We start from the raw sequence: 19,288 nt of genomic DNA, 5'->3' as shown, positions 1-19,288 counted from the left end.
AAGAATTAGCAATAAATGGTGGATCAATGTGAAGGGTGAGCTAATTGAAATGGGAGATAAATGGCTTACTGATCAAAGAAGAAAAAATGTGGAGACAAAGGTCAAGGACTTTGTGGCTGCATGAGGGGGACCAAAATACATGCTTTTTCAATAACCAAGCATCACACAGGTATAGGAGGAATCAGATTAAGGAGCTACAAAATTCTAGAGGAGAGATTTGCAAGGATGAAGAAGATATTGCTCAAATTTTAATTACCCACTACTAGGAGCTATTCCATTCGGCCAACCTAGAAAATATTGAACATGTTCTTTCAGCAACTCCTACAATGGTCACACCAGAGCTAAACAACATGTTAAGTGCAGAATTTGTGAAGGAAGAGGTTGATGAAGCTTTGAAGCAAATGGATCCTCTAAAAGCACTCAGACTAGATGGACTTCCTCCACTCTTCTTTCAAAAGTTTTGGCCGACTATTGGGGAGGAAGTATCACAAGCGGTCCTCACTTGTCTTAATTCAAGTTCCATCCCATCCACTATAAATTGTACTTTTATAACTCTTATTCCAAAAGTTAAAAACTCATCTAGAGTTTTAGATTTTTATCCTATTGCTCTTTGTAATATTATTTACAAATTGATTTCTAAGGTTGTTGCAAATAGACTTAAAAAGTATTACCTTTAATTATTTCTGAATCACAAAGTGCGTTTCAGTCAAATAAAGCTATTTCAGATAATATCTCAATGGCTTTTGAGTTGTTACATCAGATGAAGACTCAGAAATCAAAAAAGGCTTACTTTATGACCTTAAAGCTAGATATGAGCAATGCATGTGATAAAGTTGAATGGAGGTTTTTGACGGAAATTATGAGAAATATAGGTTTTTTGTGACTCATGTATAGCCATTATCTATGAATGTGTCAGCACAGTTTGTTAGGTTCTAAGACTTTAGGAACTAAATGTATTAGAACTTTAATATGTAATGTGTTGGCAAACCATGATCAAAACTTAGATTCTAGATTTAGGCTACTCAAAGTGTGTTTATGTGTAAAATTTGAATCGAGTGATTGCATAATTTACTGGACTAAATCTGCAAGGCTCAATCGATCAAAAGTTAGACTCAATCGATCAAACCTCGTGCAGATTATTTTTTCTGTAAAATTTCCAACTTAGGCCAAGCCCATATGACGTGTAAGGTTTTATGTTTTGTTTCAAGTATAAAAGGAAAAACCCAGCTACGTTTTAGAAGTGGTTGACATGCTGTGTGTTTGAATCTTCTGTAAGATCTAGAGATGTTTTCCTTCATATACACTTAGGGTTATCAAGATCAAGATTGATGTCAAGAGCTTGGTGATCTCTTCAATTGCTGTTTCAAGAGCTTAAATAAAAACACAAGTAGGAGAACTTGTGGTTGCTGTGGATCAAGGAAAGAAGTAGTCTATGGACTCGGAGCTGTCACGTGGTCGTGGTAGTAAGTTTTCTATGTGAGGTAGCAATAGGATGTTAATGGTTTAAGTTTTATTGTAAAAAATTTAATTTTTTCATAGTGAATCTGTTTTACCTTGAGGATAGCTAGGTTAAATCATCCCCAGGTTTTTTACTGGATTGGTTTTCCTAGATTATCATATCGTTGTATTATTTACTTTTCCACATTGTTTACATGATATGATTTGTTTGTGTTAACCTAAATCTGAATAATTTTTCTAAGTAATCACTTGGCTAAATAACTAGGTTAAACAACTTGTGTTTTAAGGGGTCTAAAAACGTACACAGTCTCTTATTCTATTCTTGTAAATGGAGAACCAAAAGGGAATATCTATCCTACAAGGGGAATCAGACAAGGGGATCCTCTCTCCCCATATCTCTTTCTTTGGTGCTCCAAAGGACTGAATAGATTGCTTCAATAAGCAGCAAGAAATTCCTCCATAAGAGGATATTCTTTATGTAAGAATGGACCTTGAATAACTCACCTATTTTTTGCAGATGATAGTTTGCTATTCTGTCGAGCAAGAATGGAAGAGTTACAAGTGATCCAAAATACCCTATTGATGTATGAAAAAGCATCAAGGCAACAGATTAACCGAGGCAAGACCACATTGTTTTTTAGCAAAGTTGTCACCAAAGACACAAAACGAGAGATACTTACTTTTCTAGGAGTGTCGGAGATTAAGGAATATGAAAAATGTCTTGGTTTGCCAGCTGTGGTGGGGAGGAAAAAAAAAAGGCAAGCCTAAATTACATAAAGGAGAGAGTGTGGAGCAAACTACAAGAATGGAAGGAAAAACTTCTATCCCAAGCCGAAAGAGAGGTTTTGCTAAAAGCAGTAGTCCAAGCTATCCCTACTTTCAGCATAAGTTGCTTCAAGTTGCCGGTGGGTCTTTGTAAAGACATTAAGATGCAAATCCAAAAGTTTTGGTGAGGTGAGCGTGGAGGTCAAAGAAAAATTCATTGGAAAAATTGGGAAACTATTTGCAAGACAAAGGCCGCTGGAGGAATGGGATTCAAAGATTTGGTGAAATTCAATGAAGCAATGCTAGCGAAACAGGTATGGAGTTTAGTAATGGATAGAACATCATTGTTATATAAGGTGTTTAGTGCCAAATGTTTCCCATCAGGTTCAATTTTTTATGCAAATTTGGCTAAGGGTTCGTATGCTTGGCAAAGTATTCTCAAGGCAAGACACGTGGTAGAGAAATGGATGATATGGAGAATTGGAGGTGGAAAAAAAAAAAACCCGGATTTTTTATGATAATTGAATTCTTGGAGTTTTCCCACTGAAGGCAGCAGTTAGAAGTCAGGAATTCCTAAATGATAGCATGGTCTCTAGCCTCATTGATGCTGAAACAGGGGAGTGGAACGGACAGATGATTGATCAGCTCATTTCTCCTTTTCTGGTGCAAAGAATAAAGGCCATACCTCTGTGCAAGACGAGTATGGAGGATTGTATAGTATGGCCACAAAGTAGTGATGGAAATTATACGGTGAAATCTGGGTATCAACTACTCGGCAAAATGGAAACTAGAGAAGCAACTTCGGGTTCAGATCAGTCCGCACAGAGAAGCTTTTGGAATGGCATTTGGAAGCTCAGCATTCCAAAGAAAATACAAATCTTTTGCTGGCGAGCTTGCATTGAGGCATCTCTGATAGTAGAGAATCTATACAAGAGGAAAATTGTGGACTCACCTTTATGCTCTTCATGTGGCAAGGCAAACGAGACAGCATTCCATGCCTTATGGGAGTGCGAAAAAATTCACACAGCATGGGGCCCTGATTTCAACAGCCTACGGAAACTACCCTATCAACCCTTGACAGTGATGGACTTGATATGCAGACTTGGACAAGAGGGAAGGAATGTGGAGTTATTCACGGTGATGGCTTGGTTCATTTAGTGTAGAAGAAATAAATGTCACTTTAATGAGCCTAGCATACTAGTGGACAATCTACTTGAGGTTGCCTTAAAGTCCTTATCAGAGTTTCAGAGCAAGCAACCCGCTGGTATTACACACTAGAAACCAGCAGCTTCGAAATGGCAACCACCACCAAAGGATACTTACAAAATAAATTATGACGACACATTATTTTTGAAGTTAGAGGAAGTGGGTATTGGTGTTGTGATCAGAAATGAAAGGGGTGAGGTGATGGCATCATTGGCTGAGAAGGTGAGCAAGCCATTGGGAGGGGTGGAAGCTATAGAAGCCATGGCAGCTAGAAGGGCAATTTTGCTGGCAGCAGAGTTGGGTTTTCAGCAATGTGTTGTTGAAGGAGATTCAGAAATTGTGTTTAAAGCTTTATCAAGAGAAGGTTCTAATCGATCAAGTTTTGGTCATATTATAAAAGATTGTATAAGTCTATAATGGGTTTACTAAAAACCTGTTTTTTTTCTCATGTTAAAAGAAAGGGCAATGGGGTTGCCCATGTCTTAGCTAGGAGAGCAAAGAAATCTTGTCCTCTTTTAGTGTGGATAGAATCTGTTCCGCTAGACATTTCGTTTTTAGTTGACATTGATATAATTCCTTAAGTTTGCGTTTTAATAAAATCACAAGGATTTACCTTTTCTCAAATAAAATAACATGCTTAAAATAAAAAGGACCTGTTTCATCTTATTATTACCATTTTTTTTTTTCCAAAAAAGACCAGTACAAATAGGAAAAGTTAAATCTAACTATTTTTTTTTAAAAAATAATGATCAAATTAAAAAAATTGTAACAAAGTAGCTAACGTGGATTGATATATCACATCAACCTATGTTATAATAAGTAGAGATGGAGAAGGTAATAAGTTTTGTTCAAAATGTGATATGTTGTAAATCATTTAGGTAAACATGTCTGAAGACTTCAAAAAATTATAAACAAAAAAGTAGATATAAAGCGATAAAAAAATAAATAAAAAATAAAAAAAGGACTCATTGGGCCTTAAACTTCTCTTTAATTTCACGTTTTATTAAAAAAAAAATGTCTTTGTTTTTTCATAACTAAAGGAATTTTTAAAAGAGACTGCATTCTATTGGCCAATAGAGTGGACCTTGATATATTTATATATTTTTTAACCTAGGTGAAGCATAAAAAAAAAAATAAAAAAAAAAAAACGTTAAGACAAATGCTAAGGTGGTGGGGGTGGGAGAGTGAGGAATTGAATTGCCTCAAATATAAAAGTAATTAAGCGCTTTTTTCAGTGGAGTCTTATATATTTTTTAACCTAGGTGAAGCATAAAAAAAAAAATAAAAAAAAAAAAACGTTAAGACAAATGCTAAGGTGGTGGGGGTGGGAGAGTGAGGAATTGAATTGCCTCAAATATAAAAGTAATTAAGCGCTTTTTTCAGTGGAGTCAATATTGTAGCCATTTTAGTTTGGTCAAGAAAACAAAATATTTTAATACTGGTCAATATCAGTGTATTATTTTAAAATTGCTGATATATATATATATATATTATTTATTTATAAGTTAATCAATCAATGGCTGGCCATTTGTTAAAAATATTTAAAAGCATAATTCTATAATAAACATTAATATACTTAAAAATTATTATTATTATTATTATTGTAAGGGCAACCTTTGACCCTTAGGTATAAGGGATGAATGGATTAAGACCTAAAGAGTCCGATACAATAAATTTATAGAGAATGAGCTAAAAAGCTAAGTCTCAAGGAAAATACAACGGCCTTAGTGGGCCAAGGAGGATTAGAGAGCAAGGAAGAACAATGGGTAGTCAAAGGTAGTACAAAGAAATTCCTCCTTGGCAATATCCAAGGAGAGCAGTTCTTGAATATATTTCTCTTAGATCTGATTACAGTTTGTTGTTCTTAATCTACAGTGTTTTCTCTACAGATTTTTTTGTCTCCTCCCCTTGGAAGGTCTTTCAAATTATATATCTCCCTTCAGACAATCTTAGCCATCCATTTGTTGATTATGCAGTACATCACTTGAGTGCTTGTCCTATCAGACACCCTCCCAAGTCCCTTGTGAGTTACAGCGGCCAATGCAGCACTGTTCAAAAATCTTCTTCACATAAATGCAGCCAGAGGGTTTGGTGGGATGCATTAAATGCGGGGGCTGCCACCACCCCTTCAGTCATGTCAGGGCTAACCCCTCTTTGAAGCTTTTTCTCAACAGTAGGACCTCTAGCAATGTGCCACTAATGTGGCCTTATTGTTCGAGCACATGGCCTCCTCGGCTTAGCAATGGACTCGGCCATGGATACAACACGCGGCATAGGTGCCTTATTTAAATTCTTGTACCCCACAATTATTATTATTATACAATTTTTTTTTTTTTTGGTTATACAAGTAGCACAAAGCAGTGGTATGTGGTATCATATTCGTACTTGAGTTTATAATGTTTTTGATTAAATAAACAAATTTTTTAGGTCTTTAAAAATTCATTCTTAATCATTTTTTTTTAACAATCTTATTAACAAACCTTAGGACATTCATTAATAAACTATTTTAGAAAAATTTTAATACAACTTTTAGGGGAAATATAAAAAAATGAGTTTTTTTTTTTTTTTTTTCAATAAAAAGTTGGGGAAATATAAAAAAATGAGTTTTTTTTTTTTTTTTCAATAAAAAGTTTTTAAATATTCCTTAAATCAATGCTCTATATTTAATTTTTTTTTCCTTGTTAAATTAAAAGATAGAAGCAATATTTTTATTAAAAAAAAAATAAAAAAAACCTTGAATGTTCACGTGGGACTATTAGACAAACAAAACATAATTGGCAAATAAAATATAATTTTTTTATTAAGAACATAATAAAGATTCGAGGTTGAAATTGATGTTTACATGGCTCCAAACACACAAAACAAAAATAAATAAATAAAATTAAAAAAAGATGGAAAAGGAAACCGTAACGAGTGAACGAGAAATACAAATATTTTGTATTATTTTTTGTGTTTTACTTTATTTTTTATCAATCATAACTTGCTATGTATGTTTAACTTTCTTTATAAAATAGCTAAAGGTTAAAATAGAAAAAAAAAAATTAAACACATCATCAAATTGTGATTGATGAAACATAAAATTGAATAAAAAATATGTTACAAAGAATTTGTATTCCTCAACTACCTCCCATAAGAAAAAGAAACAGAAGCAGTAAAGGGTATCAGGTCTGGGCAGGCCGAATGCGAATGGAAAGGGAGGTCGAGACTTTCAAACCCAAAGGTTACTACTGGTAATGTGGCGGAAACGTGGTGGCAACAACTGTGGCTAAGTAAGTGACAGAGCTTGTACTTAAGTGAGAGAGAGAGAGAGAGAGAGATCTGAAACATTCTTGTTTCTGTACCGGATTAGGTATTGACTCCCAGGCTTTTTTTCTCCATAATTCTTCCTTGAATGTCACATTCCTGTTAAGATGCTTTTCCATTGAAGAAGGATACGATACAATACAGTTTTAATAAAATAGGACAACATTCATTTCCTGGTTCTATGCGTGCTTGCTTGACATACTATTTATTTGTTGTAATTATACCAAAACCTGTAGTACATAGTTAGAAATTTGTTGTTTGTGGCTGTAATAGTCTTAGATTGATTTTGATTTTTTCTTTTATTTTTCCATCTTTTAAAATTATATTTTGGACACCTAGTGATGCTGGATTTGCATATTATTTTACCAATCTAACGTATCCCTTACATAATGTAATATCACAATATCTAATGCATTAGATTGTTGCCACTATTTTAATGGGAAGTAGAACATAAATGTAATATTTTAGTTAAAAATCATCCTCCCTTCAAAGAATCTTGTCCATACTAACTTGCTGGATAACAAAGGTAACCCCTTATCCATTACCTTTGTGTATGGGCACCCTAAACAATCCAAAAGAGAGGAAGTGTGGCAGCAACTTAGTAACCTTAGTTCTCTTGCTCACCCCAGTTGGCTGTGTATTGGAGACTTCAACCAAATATTGTCAATAGATGAGAAATTCTTTTTCAGTCAGGGTGCAATTGTGGGTGCCGCTTGATTCAAATAGGTAATTTCTGAATTAGAACTTTGTGAATTAGCTGCCATTAGACAAAAGTTTACTTGGATGAACAATAGAGAGGAAAGTGATTTTGTCATGGAGAGACTGGATAGAGCATTTGCTAGTGTGGAATGGGTAAATGCGTACCCAAATTATGCTCTTAGGAATTTCCCAATTCTTCGCTTTGATCATGGACCAAACATCCTAGATTTTGACTTCCAGCATCCTTTTAGTAGAAGACTATTTAGATTTGAACACATGTGGATCACTCATCCTACATGCAAAGATATGGTTCAACATGCATGGGACATTCACACTAAGGGCTCTAGAGCTTTCCAACTAAAGAATAAGCTTTCCAATGTCAGAAAAGAAGTTTTTGGCTAGAACAAGAAGGTTTTTGGAAGGGTTGAATGTGAGATTAAACTGAAACAAGCTCAACTTTAGAATATTCAAAATTCAATTAATTCAGTTGAGGATGTGAGGAAGGAGAAAGCAATTAGGGAAGAATTGGAAGTGTTGCTTAATAGGGAAGAGTTAATGTAGGCACAGAAAGCTAGAAGTGATTGGACCTTATTGGGTGATAGAAATACTAGTTTTTCCAAACAGTGGTTAAGTAAAGAAGAGCTAGGAGCAGAATCTTGCACTTGAAAGACAAAGATGGAAACCTAATAGAAAACCCTGAGGATATCGAAAACATATTGAGTCTATTGTCTTCCAGCTAGGTTACATAAAACTTTTGGACTAGATGGCATCCCTGCTTTCTTCTTCCAGGAATATTGGAGCACTGTCAAGACAAATATCTTCAACATTGTTCAAGCATTCTTCCACTCATGTTCACTTTTCAAATCCCTTAACCATACATATATTACACTCAAAGGGGCGACTCTACCTTAAGGCCAGGGGTTCCAATGAACCCCCTGGCCTGGCCATAATTATATATATATATATATGTATGTATATATGTATATATACATATATGTATATATGTATATATACAAATATATATAATTTATTTTTTAATAATTTTTTTAGCCCCTAAAATAAAATTTTGAACCTCTTAACCCTAAATTTTATTTAAAACTAGCTGATATAAGTTGAAATATAATCATCTTAATGCTAATTTTTCAATATTTTCACAATAAATGTTAAGTGACAAGTCATAATTGATTTTTATTAGAACTCACAACTAACATCACTTTTTTCTCACTTTTAATAACTTGCCACCTAGGTTTTATTGTGAAAGCGTTGTGCCAATAACACTACTCTTAAGATATTTAATTTTACAAGAAATAAATAAATCTATTTCAAATTTTTGCTCATTTGTTTAAAAAAAAAAAATTCCCAAGACTTCGGTTTACTTTTTCATTGATAGTAGAATAAAATAGTTTTTTCCTGCACTTTTCTTCTTTATCAACAAAAAGGTACAAAACTGTTACAACTAACCGATCTATATCTATATCTGTGATTCTTTTCTCGTTCTCTCTATCTTTATTTTTCCCTTCTTTGTTTTCTTAGTTTTTCTTTCTATTTGATCAAGTAGTTTGATAAATGCTCTATAGATTTCCAAATTTAAAAAGTCTTTTAGTGCTTGCTCTAATTCCAAAAGACTAACAACGTGTGTGGTCAAAAAGTCATACACTTCAAAAGTTAAAACTTATATTAGTTACTATTTTTTTTTCTTCTTCTTAGTTTCACATTTATCGTTAGTCTGACTCCAAAAGACTAACCATGTGTTTATTAGTTATTTAATTATATTTGTTTATGCATTTAATGGTTGTTTTCTTACCACTATTTATACTAAATTATATTTAGAATACTATTTTAGATTATTGTATAATGTATATAATATGGAGGTTGCATATATATATAAAAAAAAAATTAATTATTTCTTTTTTTTACTTGCCCCCATGATAAATTTTTAGCTCCATCCCTGCTAGCCCCTTTAGAAAAAAATTCTAGAGTCGCCAATGTACACCCATACCTAAAACTACTTTCTCTGATGACGTTACACATTTTAGGCTAATATGTCTATGCAATGTTGTGGGTGAGCTAGGCCCGAGGAACTAGGTCAACCCACCTGGACAAAGCCCAACATAAAGCCCAAGGCCTGTTAGGTTATATAAGCCCAATACGCATGGGGGAGATAACCTCGGGCCTTACCACAATGGGCTTGATCTCTAGCTGTGTATTAGGAATTGGGGCAACAATACCCTAGGAATTCCTAAGAGGTCAGCGAGCGGAACCAACCACAACGGGAATCTGTGCATAGCCCCAGTGAGATTATATACTGAGAACTATGGTTTTGGGAGGGATCCACTCTTGAACACTGTTCGGCTTCTAGAACAAGTTCCAAGAGAATCCTCTAAATTCGTGAGGATCTCTTGGGATTCTGGTGGGTATAGGAATGTGTTGGTAAGTGGAGAAGTTAATGATAGTCACTGATAAGCCAAAAACGTATTGACCCCTTATGATTAAATTAATTAATTAGTCAAGTTCTTAATTAATCAATTTAATATGCAAACGCGTGTAGCATAAACAAATTACCAATAAACTAATAATGCAACGGAAAATAAATGACACGGTGATTTGTTTACGAATGGGGAAAACCTAACGGCAAAAACCCCACCAGGTGATTTTCAGGTCACCACTCCCGAAACTCCACTATTATTATAACAAGTGGTTACGAGTAAAGGAATCTCAAGTATGTTACTAACCTACAGTTGAACCCTTACCCCAATACCCAATTAGACTTGTTCTGTAGTGACAGTTCCCCCCTTTTGATGCACGGCTCCCAAGTACGTGACTAACCAATTGCGCGAATCCCAATACGTGACTTCAATCACCAATTTGCTTGAACATAATTTTCTCAATGCTTGTACAACTTATGAACACTTTGACAGTCCTTAAAACAATCATTTTATATGCTTAGGGTTAGAAGAAAAAAAGGTCCAAAGACACATCCACGGATCACAAGAAATCAGATCAGAATTTCAGATTTTAGTAAACCTCGACAGATAGAAGCTGTCCAGCATCTATCGAGTAGGTGTCGAACTTTAATGATTTAACACTTTTTCAGCTTGTTTTTTGAACAGACTTGATGACTTCAACACTTGATCTTGAAATCTTGTTTCTTGAAGTATTAAAAATATCTAGAACTACCCAATTACAAGTTGAGTGCATTTTGTCAAAGGATTAGCCAATTATAAAAAAGAATGACATATATTATTTAACAAGTGAATCATATATGTCTTAACAGCCACCCCCAAATAAGAGGCAATTTTTACAAGAGACAATTTTTTAGTTGATACGACTAGAAACACTCCACCCATAATAAAAACTTGGCAGCCCAGTTATAGCTCTCCCGCGCAAATTTGGAGCGACATTTTTTGACGCAACTTCAACACAATCCCCAAAATAATTGTCCCCATATATTTCACCCTCGAATCAAAGCATTAAAATGAGTTTTCGTTTAGTGAGAATACTCATTTTCGTTGATTTTTAGCTCTTCCCATCTCTCTCTTTGAGAAGACTCAAAGAGCTGAGGCGCGGTGGTTGATGATCAGCTCCGATGACAATCCAGCTGAGGCACGGTTGTCGGCGATCTCAGCTCTGCCACTTCTTCATCGGACTACAGGTCTCTCCGATCTATTTAACTCTCTGTTTGTTTCCTGAGAAAAATTTTTGAACGAAATTCCATTTCCAAATACTAGTTTTTTGTTGATTAATTTATTGATTTACCGGTTTAATTGAGAAAATTTGTGTGAATTCAATAGATCCTTCATTTGTGAAACACACTGTGGAGCCAGGGAGTTTGGGGAAACTCACTTAACTCAAGGTAACTTTTCTCTTTTTCTCTGTTTGTTTAGCGAGAAAATGAATGAAAATATCATGATAATGTGGAAGCTTGGTGGTTTATGTCTATATCCCTTCGAATCGTTTGTTATTGAAGAATCGATCTCTGGTTGTAGCATTCTATTTTTCACTGGATGTTGGAATAAATGTGTTCTTGTTGTGAATCTTGTATTTCTTTCAGAGAGAGCATTTATGAGGTATAGTCTGCTGCAGAATTGTAATAATATGTTTCTTTATTATTCTAGTTTTGAGTGATATAACGTTCACTGTTCAAGTTTTTTTAGCAGTACTGGTTCTCATTTTTTTTTTTTTTTTGGGGTACTATAGTAGTGTTATTGTTGCTTTTCTCTATATTTATTTTGTGTCCCTTCTATGGTCTTTACTAATTTTATGCAGTAAAATTCAAGGACTAAACCTCACTGGGTGGATTGGAGGCCAGCTTAATATCCTGCATCATTTGGAGCACCTATAATTGAAATAGTACCTGTACTGTTTATTTAATTCTTTAGTCTGGTTTCTTCTTTAGGGATGTCAGCTACAATAACATACAGGGTGAAATTCCATATAGCTTAACCCCTAATGCCACAAATATGTAAGATGCCTGTTTTGTAAATTGTGATTCTTATATGCTTAATATTTTTTTTCTTTCAAGTTTTTTGGTGATTCTTCTACTTTTTCGTGAATGCAGAAATGTGGCTTACAACTATTTGAGCCAAAATATTCCCTACTCTTTACCAATCATGAAATATCTCCGGCATCTGTGAGTTACTTCTCCCCCCAAGTGCCTATTTACTGAATTGCTTTTTGTTTTTTGGTTATTCAGTCAGAATCCTTGACACTTTTCTTGTAGAAATCTCAGCCACAATTTGTTGTCTGGACCAATTGGCAATGTCTTTACTGGCTTACAGAATCTCAGAGAGATGTATGTGTTTTTCACCGATCCTTATATTTCTTTTCCCTGGCATTTGAAGTGAAAAGAAATTAATGCAAAGTTACAACATTCCATGAAATATAAAACAGTTTTAGTATAACTGAACTTGGGGTTTCTGTTACTAGTTTTTCTTTGAACAATTCTGAAACTTCTTTCATGGTACGGCCTCTCACTATCTTTTTGATGATTTTGGATCAAAATTAATATAAATTGAGTAAAGTAGAACTAAGATAGTTGGTATTTCTTCCTGAAATCTTTTGTCTTAAGCGTTATATTTGTTTATATAGTAACAGGAAGGGCAACTGTTTTTTCTTTCCAGGTTAAACCATCAAATTGGTCTTCTTTTTTATAGTAGTTCATTTGATGAGTTCATTGTGCAATTTAAGTTTAAGCATTGGGCTACCCTCTTTTGAATTGATTATTATTCTAAACTTAAGTGTATTAAGTATGTTGTCAATTGACAATATAATCTGATGGACATCCTTAAATTAAATGTTGTGTCACTCCTTCAACAGGGACCTATCGTACAATAACTTTATTGGAGATCTACCATGTTCATTCGGATCTTTGATAAATCTTTTTAGATTGTGAGTCCTCTCCCCACCCCTGGTTCTTGATTTCTGTTCTACCATAAGCACATTGTCTTTCTAGAGTCATCTGTCATGTTGGTTTCCATAATTATGTGGGGTGTATCTGCAGGTTCTTGCACAATAACAACTTCACCGGATCAGTCACCTACCTAGCTGAGCTTCCACTAACTGACTTGTAGGTTTCAAAACTGAAAGAGATGTAAGAATTACTAACCAGTTAAGTGATCATTTTTGTTTTGTGTATTGTGGTATCTAAGGTTTTGTAATCTTTAAAATTGATGCCTCTCAATTTATTATATGAGTTAGTATTGATGCTGATTTATTTGAGTGAGCATTTGACCTGAGGAAAAGTCACTTTAAATCAAAGCTTTTTTTTTTTTTTTTCCTTCTCCTAAGTTGATATCTTCTTTGTCTGATTCTCTGTTTGTCTGTCAGTCTCTCTCACTCCAGTCTGTGGGTGGGGGTATTAGCTTCCGACTGATTCGCATTTGTGTTTATTGCAAATACGTGAAATATTACAATTTTTTGTACTTAAAAAAACCTAATAAAAATAAATTACAAATTAAAAATGCTGATAATATGAGAATAATAAAGTGACCGCAACAATTTCATAACAAATCTTATGCAACAAGTTGTTAGCCTATTATTTGTGGGTAAAAAATGTCAATATTGAACCCGAATTAGAATTAGTAATAGCTTACCACATAAGATTTATTGTGAAAATGTTGTGGATATAGTATTACTCTTATATTTATTGAACTCAAATTCTTATGATTCTGAAGTAAAGGTGTTCAACATTTTTATTAGAGTGGTCAAAATAGATTAATTTAGTATATAACATATTTTTTAGAAGTATATATATACAATCTTTTTCAAGTCAGGTCATAATACATATTAGTTTAAAATGATTATTTATAATTTTTTTTTTTTTTTTTTTGCATATATAAAATTTTTTTTTGGGACAAGTGATGGTGGTCTAGGACCACCCTCATATACAAGTAGAGCTGCCAGTGCATTTGGTGCGTACATGACCAATTGGTGCGTACCTAACATATTGATACAGCTGAAATTTGTTATCGCAGTTGTAAAGTCTTAGACTGATTTTAATGGATAAAAGAAAAAATCAAAATCAGTCCACTATTTACTGAATTGCTTTTTTGTTTTTTGGTTATTCAGTCAGAATCCCTTGACACTTTTCTTGTAGAAATCTCAGCCACAATTTGTTGTCTGGACCAATTGGCAATGTCTTTACTGGCTTACAGAATCTCAGAGAGATGTATGTGTTTTTCACCTGATCCTTATATTTTCTTTTCCCTGGCATTTGAAGTGAAAAGAAATTAATGCAAATTACAACATTCCATAAATATAAACAAGTTTTAGTATACTGAACTTGGGGTTTCTGTTACTAGTTTTTCTTATGAACAATCTGATCTTCTTTTTCATGGTACGGCCTCTCACTATCTTTTTGATGATTTTGATCAAAATTTTAATAAATTGAGTAAAGTAGAACTAAGATNATCTGCAGGTTCTTGCACAATAACAACTTCACCGGATCAGTCACCTACCTAGCTGAGCTTCCACTAACTGACTTGTAGGTTTCAAAACTGAAAGAGATGTAAGAATTACTAACCAGTTAAGTGATCATTTTTGTTTTGTGTATGTGGTATCTAAGGTTTTGTAATCTTTAAAATTGATGCCTCTCAATTTATTTATGAGTTAGTATTGATGCTGATTTATTTGAGTGAGCATTTGACCTGAAGAAAAGTCACTTTAAATCAAAGCTTAATTTTTTTTTTTTTTTTCCTTCTCCTAAGTTGATATCTTCTTTGTCTGATTCTCTGTCTGTCTGTCAGTCTCTCTCACTCCAGTCTGTGGGTGGGGGTAATAGCTTCCGACTGATTCGCATTTGTGTTTACTGTTATGTTTGGCTTTTAGAGAACTCTGAAGTTTACAAATCAGAACAGAGGATAACATCTTTTATGTATTTTCTAAGTATTTCATTTATGAACTTTTTTTTTTGGTCATATTATTTTCTAAACTGTTTAACTTCCATTCATCAAATTGAGTTTTTTGGCTGTAAAATTTGAGTTCCAGGGGAAACAGGAAATGGCATTGAACAAATGCTATCACTTCATAATCCAAAATCAGGTATGTGCAACAAGATTCATTAACTCTTCTCTCTTTCCCTGCTCTTATTATCAGATATTTTAGTTAACTAATTTTAACATATTCTAGTCCCTGTTTGTATTAGATATTCTAGTCCCTGTTTTTTTTGCTTTGGATTCTAGTTTCTAATCACCTTGAAACTTCTAATGACTGTAATTGGTTTGGATTCTTTTTGTTTGTCTTTCCAGTAATTCAAACTATATATGACATTTTTTTTTGCCCCATACAGATGGCCGCCAATATTCTGCAACTGCAACTCCAGTTGATCCTGATTTTATTTTTCTGCCCATTTTTGAGGAAGCTAGAACGAAGGTACAATTAAAATTTATGGTGGTTTAGATCATAAATAAAATTACTTTTCTGATTTTTAACATTTTAACTGTTTTAAAAATATCTATTTACTTTTCAATCATGATATACTATTTGCTTCTGAAAACTGGAGTAACAGTTTAGTTTTTGATACCTCCTGCTTTAACTATTAATACTCCCTGTTTCCTAGTGAAAAATCTTGTCCTTAGATTTGTTCCTAGCTATGAGATCTATGTGTGTTTCTCTTTTCCTAGTTCTAGGTTTTGCTATCGAATGCCAACTTTGTTTTGTTTTAATTAGTTTTTTTTTCTTCTGTAAACCTTACTGACAGCAATATTCCTTTGAAATAAATGCAAAAGGGAGATGATTAAGGGAAGTTCAGGCAATGGGATGAGATATTATTTTTCATTAGCAACTATCCTGGATATCAACTTTTATTGTCTATCACATAGAATTCTAGTTAAAATACTATGTTCCTTTTGGTTATTGTGAAAGTGTCTCCATAGACTTTAAGAATGAAGGGTTTAATGATTTGAAAAGATAATTGAATTTTATTTTGATATTTATGTTTTGGTACAATATAGATTTTGTAATAGAATAAAACTACAGCAACAAACTATCTTGTAGCATTTTTACAAAATGTTGTTGTGATCAACTTCTTATTAATTTTTATTTAGATTCACCATTAATATCTTTTTTTCATTTACCGATAATTACTTACCACATCAGCAGTTTATAAATTTTTTTATAAAATAATTTGTATATTCTAGCATTATTCTTTGTAATATGTGGTTCCTTAACATTTATAGGCATGATTGTGGTTTTTAAAATTAAAAAAAAAAAAAAAAAAATCTTATTTTTGAGGGTTGGGAGGCCCTAAAAAGAAGGTTGTCGGACTGTTTATTTATTATTAAAATTTTCGAGTGTCGCCAAACCTCCATATAGATAAAACATTTGTTTTGAGGGTCATAGCCGTCGAAGTTTCTATTTCAAAGGTCATATACGGAATTTTGGTTTCAACGTTTATCAAGGGTGACGCTCAAATTTATTTTTTTTGAGGGCTTTTATTACTTTTTTTCAAGGGTTATGACCCTTGAAAAAAAAGCCAACTTTGTTGTGATTGGTTCCATTACAACAGCTACTAGACCTCATGTAGTTTGCGTCCCAACTCCACTTCTAGGCCACAAAACTCCAATGCTCAAGCTAGCCAAACTCCTCCACCGTAAGGGTTTCAAGTAACTTTTGTAAATACAGTATATCCACAAACGTTTACTCTGGTCTAGACTCTAGAGGTCCCAACTCCCTTGATGGCTTGCCTGACTTTCACTTGGAAACTATTCCCGATGGGCTCCCTCCAGTAGACGAAGATGTCAGCCAAGACATGTTCGCTCTTGCTGCGTCCACCACAAAGGCTTGCTTAGTCCCACTTAAAATCTTATTTTTGAGGGTTGGGATGCCCTAAAAAGATGGTTATCGGACTGTTTATTTATTATTAAAATTTTCGAGGGTCGCCAAACCTCCATATAGATAAAACATTTGTTTTGAGGGTCATAGCCGTCGAAGTTTCTATTTCAAAGGTCATATACGGAATTTTGGTTTCAACGTTTATCGAGGGTGACGCTCAAATTTATATTTTTTGAGGGCTTTTATTACTTTTTTTCAAGGGTTATGACCCTTGAAAAAAAAGCCAACTTCGTTGTGATTGGTTCCATTACAACAGCTACTAGACCTCATGTAGTTTGCGTCCCAACTCCACTTCTAGGCCACAAAACTCCAATGCTCAAGCTAGCCAAACTCCTCCACCGTAAGGGTTTCAAGTAATTTTTGTAAATACAGTATATCCACAAACGTTTACTCTGGTCTAGACTCTAGAGGTCCCAACTCCCTTGATGGCTTGCCTGACTTTCACTTGGAAACTATTCCCGATGGGCTCCCTCCAGTAGACGAAGATGTCAGCCAAGACATGTTCGCTCTTGCTGCGTCCACCACAAAGGCTTGCTTAGTCCCACTTTGCAACCTTATTTCCAAACTCAACGACACTTCGTCTTCGAATGTGCCTCCTGTTACCTGTATTGTCGCAGATGGTGCTATGTCTTTCACTCTTGATGCTGCTGACAAGTTCGGAATTCCATGTTTGCTTTTCTGGGCACCTAGCGCTTGCGGCCTCTTGAGCTATATGCATTTTCGCCATCTAGTTGAACGAGGTTTAATACCTCTCAAAGGTATAATTTAAATCTTCAAATTCCTTCTATTTATTATTTATATTATATTTTTTAAGATGATTCGATTTATTTTTTTTCAATATCGTGAATCTCACACTTGAAAGAAAAAAAAGAAAAGAAAAGGAAATTAAAAGATTGAAATAGCGATCATTTCCCTGGTTCCATATCATCATATATTGATAATCTTAGCTCGTAATTAGGAATTAGTAGACAAATGACATATTTTGATTTGTGAAACATGAAGTGGAATAGAGAAAGTGGGATAGAAGATTTTGATTTTGATTTTGATTTACACCCCTCTCATATGCGTTACTAATATCACCTCCATTTTTTGGGGTAATAATATCACATCCAATTATCATACATGTTAACTTCAATTAGAAATCAAACATACAAATTAGAAGTCTATATATTATATATAAGAGATGTGCATGGGAGATCCAATTATATTTCTGTATGTCAATTACACTTATAATAGCCATCAAATTATCAAGTTTTTTCTTTCCTTTTTTATATTTACTTTTATTTTTTGAAAATCTTACGCTACTTTGTAATGTTACACTGGAGTAGGCTATTTACAAAGGTCAAACCTATTTTTGTGTGATTTATAGATGCAAACTATCTAACAAATGGATGCTTGGAAACTACAATTGATTGGATTCCCGGTATGAAAAATGTCTCTCTCAAGGATCTTCCAACTTTTGTTAGAACTACAAATGAGAATGACGTCATGCTCAACTTTAAAATCCGTGAAACTAAGAGAGCTCCAAGAGCTTTAGCTATCATTTTGAACACATTTGACCCCTTTAAACAACATCTGTTGGATACTCTATCTTCCATGCTTTCTTGTATATACACCATTGGACCACTTGTTTTGCTTGCTAATCAAGTTAAGGACAATAGCTTGAAATCAATAGGTTCCAATCTATGGAAAGAAGAATCAGGGTGTGTGGGATGGTTAAATTCAAAAGAATCTAACTTGGTAGTGTCTGTAAATTATGGTAGTATAACTATCATGACACCTCACAAACTCATTGAGTTTGCATGGGGATTAGCAAACAGTGAAAAACCCTTCTTGTGGATTATAAGGCCTGATCTTGTGGGAGGAAATTCAGCTATAATTCCTCCTGAATTTTGTTACCAAAACTAAATATAGAGGCAGGTTAGCAAGCTGGTGTCATCAAGAACAAATCCTAAAGCACCCATCAATAGGGTGTTTTTTAACACATAGTGGGTGGAATTCAACGCTTGAGAGTGTGTGTTGTGGAGTTCCAATGATGTCTTGGTCCCTGTTTGCTGATCAACAGACGAATTGTTGATACTATTCTGTCGAGTGGGGCATTGGAATGGAGATAGATAATAATGTTCAAAGAGACAAAGTGAAGAAACTTGTGAGAGAGTTAATGGACGGTGAGAAAGGTAAAGAAATGAAGAAAAAGGTAATGGAGTGGAAGAGAAAGACAGAGGATGCTACCAAACCTAGCAGTTCTTCTTACCAAAACTTGGACAAATTGATTTCCAAAGTTCTCTTAACTAGAAATGTTTAAACCAAACATAGATGGCTTTCTAGTTTTCAATAAACAAGTATTCTGAGTCTCATTAATATGCTAAATAAAATAATTTTAAATATTTATACAGAATTTATTCCTATTTTTTTCTCAATAAATTCAAAATAATAATTTAAAATAACTGAGTGATTAGGTTAAATTAATGTTCTATTATTAAGTACTGCTATGTATATAAATAAATAAATAAATAAATATAAATAT

The 19,288-nt window shown here is 33.9% G+C and overlaps 1 protein-coding gene and 1 pseudogene across 3 annotated transcripts; both read left to right on the top strand.

Moving 5' to 3' along the window:
• The first annotated feature begins 10,764 nt into the window (after positions 1 to 10,764).
• Positions 10,765 to 14,174, top strand: LOC136068000 (protein STRUBBELIG-RECEPTOR FAMILY 2-like). 3 transcript variants are annotated; one of them, XM_065774591.1, is made up of 8 exons: positions 10,765 to 11,083; positions 11,223 to 11,284; positions 11,698 to 11,893; positions 11,990 to 12,061; positions 12,152 to 12,223; positions 12,748 to 12,819; positions 12,932 to 13,021; positions 14,027 to 14,174. In XM_065774591.1, the coding sequence occupies exons 4-7, from the start codon at positions 12,042 to 12,044 to the stop codon at positions 12,999 to 13,001; spliced, it is 234 nt and encodes a 77-aa protein (XP_065630663.1). In that variant the 5' UTR covers positions 10,765 to 11,083; positions 11,223 to 11,284; positions 11,698 to 11,893; positions 11,990 to 12,041; the 3' UTR covers positions 13,002 to 13,021; positions 14,027 to 14,174. The 3 variants fall into 3 exon arrangements, with proteins under 3 accessions (XP_065630663.1, XP_065630664.1, XP_065630662.1); XM_065774592.1 differs by lacking the exon at positions 14,027 to 14,174 and having other exon boundaries at positions 11,828 to 11,893; positions 12,932 to 14,017; XM_065774590.1 differs by lacking the exon at positions 14,027 to 14,174 and having other exon boundaries at positions 12,932 to 14,017.
• Positions 14,175 to 14,347: 173 nt separating this feature from the next.
• On the top strand, positions 14,348 to 19,066 carry LOC111984268 (7-deoxyloganetin glucosyltransferase-like; annotated as a pseudogene).
• Positions 19,067 to 19,288: the final 222 nt, after the last annotated feature.

The sequence above is a fragment of the Quercus suber genome, unplaced genomic scaffold (assembly GCF_002906115.3).
Source record: "Quercus suber isolate HL8 unplaced genomic scaffold, Cork oak 2.0 scaffold_95, whole genome shotgun sequence".
In the NCBI taxonomy this organism is placed as follows: Eukaryota; Viridiplantae; Streptophyta; class Magnoliopsida; order Fagales; family Fagaceae; genus Quercus; species Quercus suber.
Note: the sequence above shows the minus strand (reverse complement) of the source record. Positions and strands in the feature narration are given on the sequence as shown.

Bases quoted from the DNA above. Each gene is read 5' to 3' on its own strand.
- LOC136068000 (XM_065774591.1), top strand. From the start codon at position 12,042: ATGAAATATCTCCGGCATCT. The intron at 12,224-12,747 runs GTATGTGTTTTT...CTCCTTCAACAG, and splicing joins TTACAGAATCTCAGAGAGAT to GGACCTATCGTACAATAACT. The intron at 12,820-12,931 runs GTGAGTCCTCTC...GTGTATCTGCAG, and splicing joins TTGATAAATCTTTTTAGATT to GTTCTTGCACAATAACAACT.